The sequence below is a fragment of the Rhagoletis pomonella genome, unplaced genomic scaffold (assembly GCF_013731165.1).
Source record: "Rhagoletis pomonella isolate Grant_MI unplaced genomic scaffold, Rhpom_1.0 Rhpom_scaffold_01948, whole genome shotgun sequence".
Lineage (NCBI taxonomy): Eukaryota > Metazoa > Arthropoda > Insecta > Diptera > Tephritidae > Rhagoletis > Rhagoletis pomonella.
The window spans coordinates 32,183-33,860 of record NW_023460502.1 but is presented as its reverse complement, the minus strand read 5'-3'; the positions used below and the strand labels follow the sequence as shown (position 1 = coordinate 33,860).

The following is a 1,678-nucleotide window of genomic DNA, read 5'->3' as shown; positions in this document are numbered from 1 at the left end:
AGCGATGAAGCGGCGGTACCAGGAGGCAAGTCCAAGGAAGCGGCGAAGCTCCTTGATGGTTCGGGGCGCAGTCATTTCCCGTACCGCGGCTACTTTTCCAGGGTCGGTGTGTATCCCTTTAGAGCTAACGATGTGTCCTAAGTAATGCAGTTTTTGTTGTACAAAACTGCATTTCTCGAAGTTGATTTGCATTTTGTGGTTCTGAAGTCTATGAAAGACTTCGCGTAAGTAGGTCATATGTTCGGTGAACGTTTCGCCTAGCACGATGATATCGTCTAAGTAGGCGAACACTTTTGGTTGCAATTCCGGGCCGAGTATAGAGTCGAGGGCGCGCTGGAAGGTGGCTGGGGCGGAGTGTAATCCGAAGGGCATTACCTTCCATTGAAAAAGTCCTCGGCCGGGAACGGTGAAGGCGGTATATGGCCGAGACTTCTTGGCTAACGGTATCTGCCAGTAGCCGTTCTTTAAGTCGATGGTTGAGATGTACTTTGCTTCTTTTAGCTGGTCCAAAATGGCTCCGATTTGAGGCAGTGGGTACGCGTCGGGTTCACTAGCGGCATTGAGTTGACGATAATCAATGCACATCCGCCAGGTTCCTTGTTTCTTTCTGACTAGTACAATTGCTGAGCTGTATGCGCTCCTGGAGGGTTCTATCCGGTTAGCGGTGAGTAATTCGTCCACTTCGGTATTTATTACCTGCTGCATGCGGGATTGCGCGGGTAGTAGCGCTGCTTCAGCGGTTGGTTTTGTCACAGTGTACAGAACAGCGTTTTGTTGTGGTCCAAGAAGTGTGTTAATTCCTGATTTTGTTCTTCATTTAAGTGAGCCCGTTCTGTTAGGCAACACAATGTGGGTGTGGGCCTCGGTGACGTGTAGGGATTTAGTGGCTGGCCGTCTAAGGTCACAACAATGCCTCGCTTTGACAGGAAGTCCATTCCTAATATCATTCGTTCTGCTAGGTTCGGGATCACTGCTACCGCCGTGCGTGTGAATCGCTCGTTATACTTGATTCTGACGGGGTAGGTGTGTGTACTGGCAACGCATGTCTGATCCGCGAGTTGGACGTTCCGCTTATTAGGCTGAGGTTGGATGTTGAGTCGCTCTAAATGCACGCGCGTGCTGTCGTCTACGTATGTTAGAGTGGCTCCGGTGTCCACCAGTGCTCGTACGTGTAGGCCTTCGATGGTGACGTCGGCGTAGAAGCGACCGTCGATACTTCTCCATTCGGATTGCACTGTAGTGGCTTGGGCGATGGGTGGCGCGGTATTGATTGATTTGGGGCATGGGCAGTTTCTGGAGAGATTTCCATCTTGACTGCAACGGGAACAGAACAGTCGCCGTGGGTAGTGACAATGGTAACGCTGGTGCCCACGCCTTTTGCAGCGCCAGCAGGTGTTCCTTGCGTCGTACCGGTTACTTATGGTGGAAAGGCTGTGTGCCGCTTGTCTACTTTGTCTGGCTTCTTCGTTTTTGAGCAGTTCGTACTCATCGGTGAGCTCCATGAGTTCCTCGATGGTTTGGAATTCGCTTCTTTTTACGAAGAGTCGGTATTCGACTCGCAGACCGTCATAAATACGTTCTAGGTGGTTTTCGTGGCACATGACCGGATGTTGTCGGATGAGTGTCTTAAGGGCGAGGACGAAGTCCTTGGCCTTTTCCCTGTGCATCTGTTTCCGCT

At 51.1% G+C, this 1,678-nt stretch overlaps 1 protein-coding gene across 1 annotated transcript; it reads right to left on the bottom strand.

Annotated features, from left to right (window-relative positions):
• Window positions 1-366: 366 nt before the first annotated feature.
• LOC118752907 lies at window positions 367-1,678 on the bottom strand. Its single transcript, XM_036487751.1, has 2 exons — window positions 1,006-1,678; window positions 367-447 (listed from the first exon to the last, which is right to left on the bottom strand). Exons 1-2 carry the CDS (start codon window positions 1,665-1,667, stop codon window positions 438-440), a joined length of 672 nt encoding a protein of 223 aa, XP_036343644.1. The 5' UTR covers window positions 1,668-1,678; the 3' UTR covers window positions 367-437.

What these genes read in the sequence shown, in the direction of transcription:
- LOC118752907 (XM_036487751.1), bottom strand. Translation starts at nt 1,667, where the DNA reads ATGCACAGGGAAAAGGCCAAGGACTTCGTCCTCGCCCTTAAGACACTC.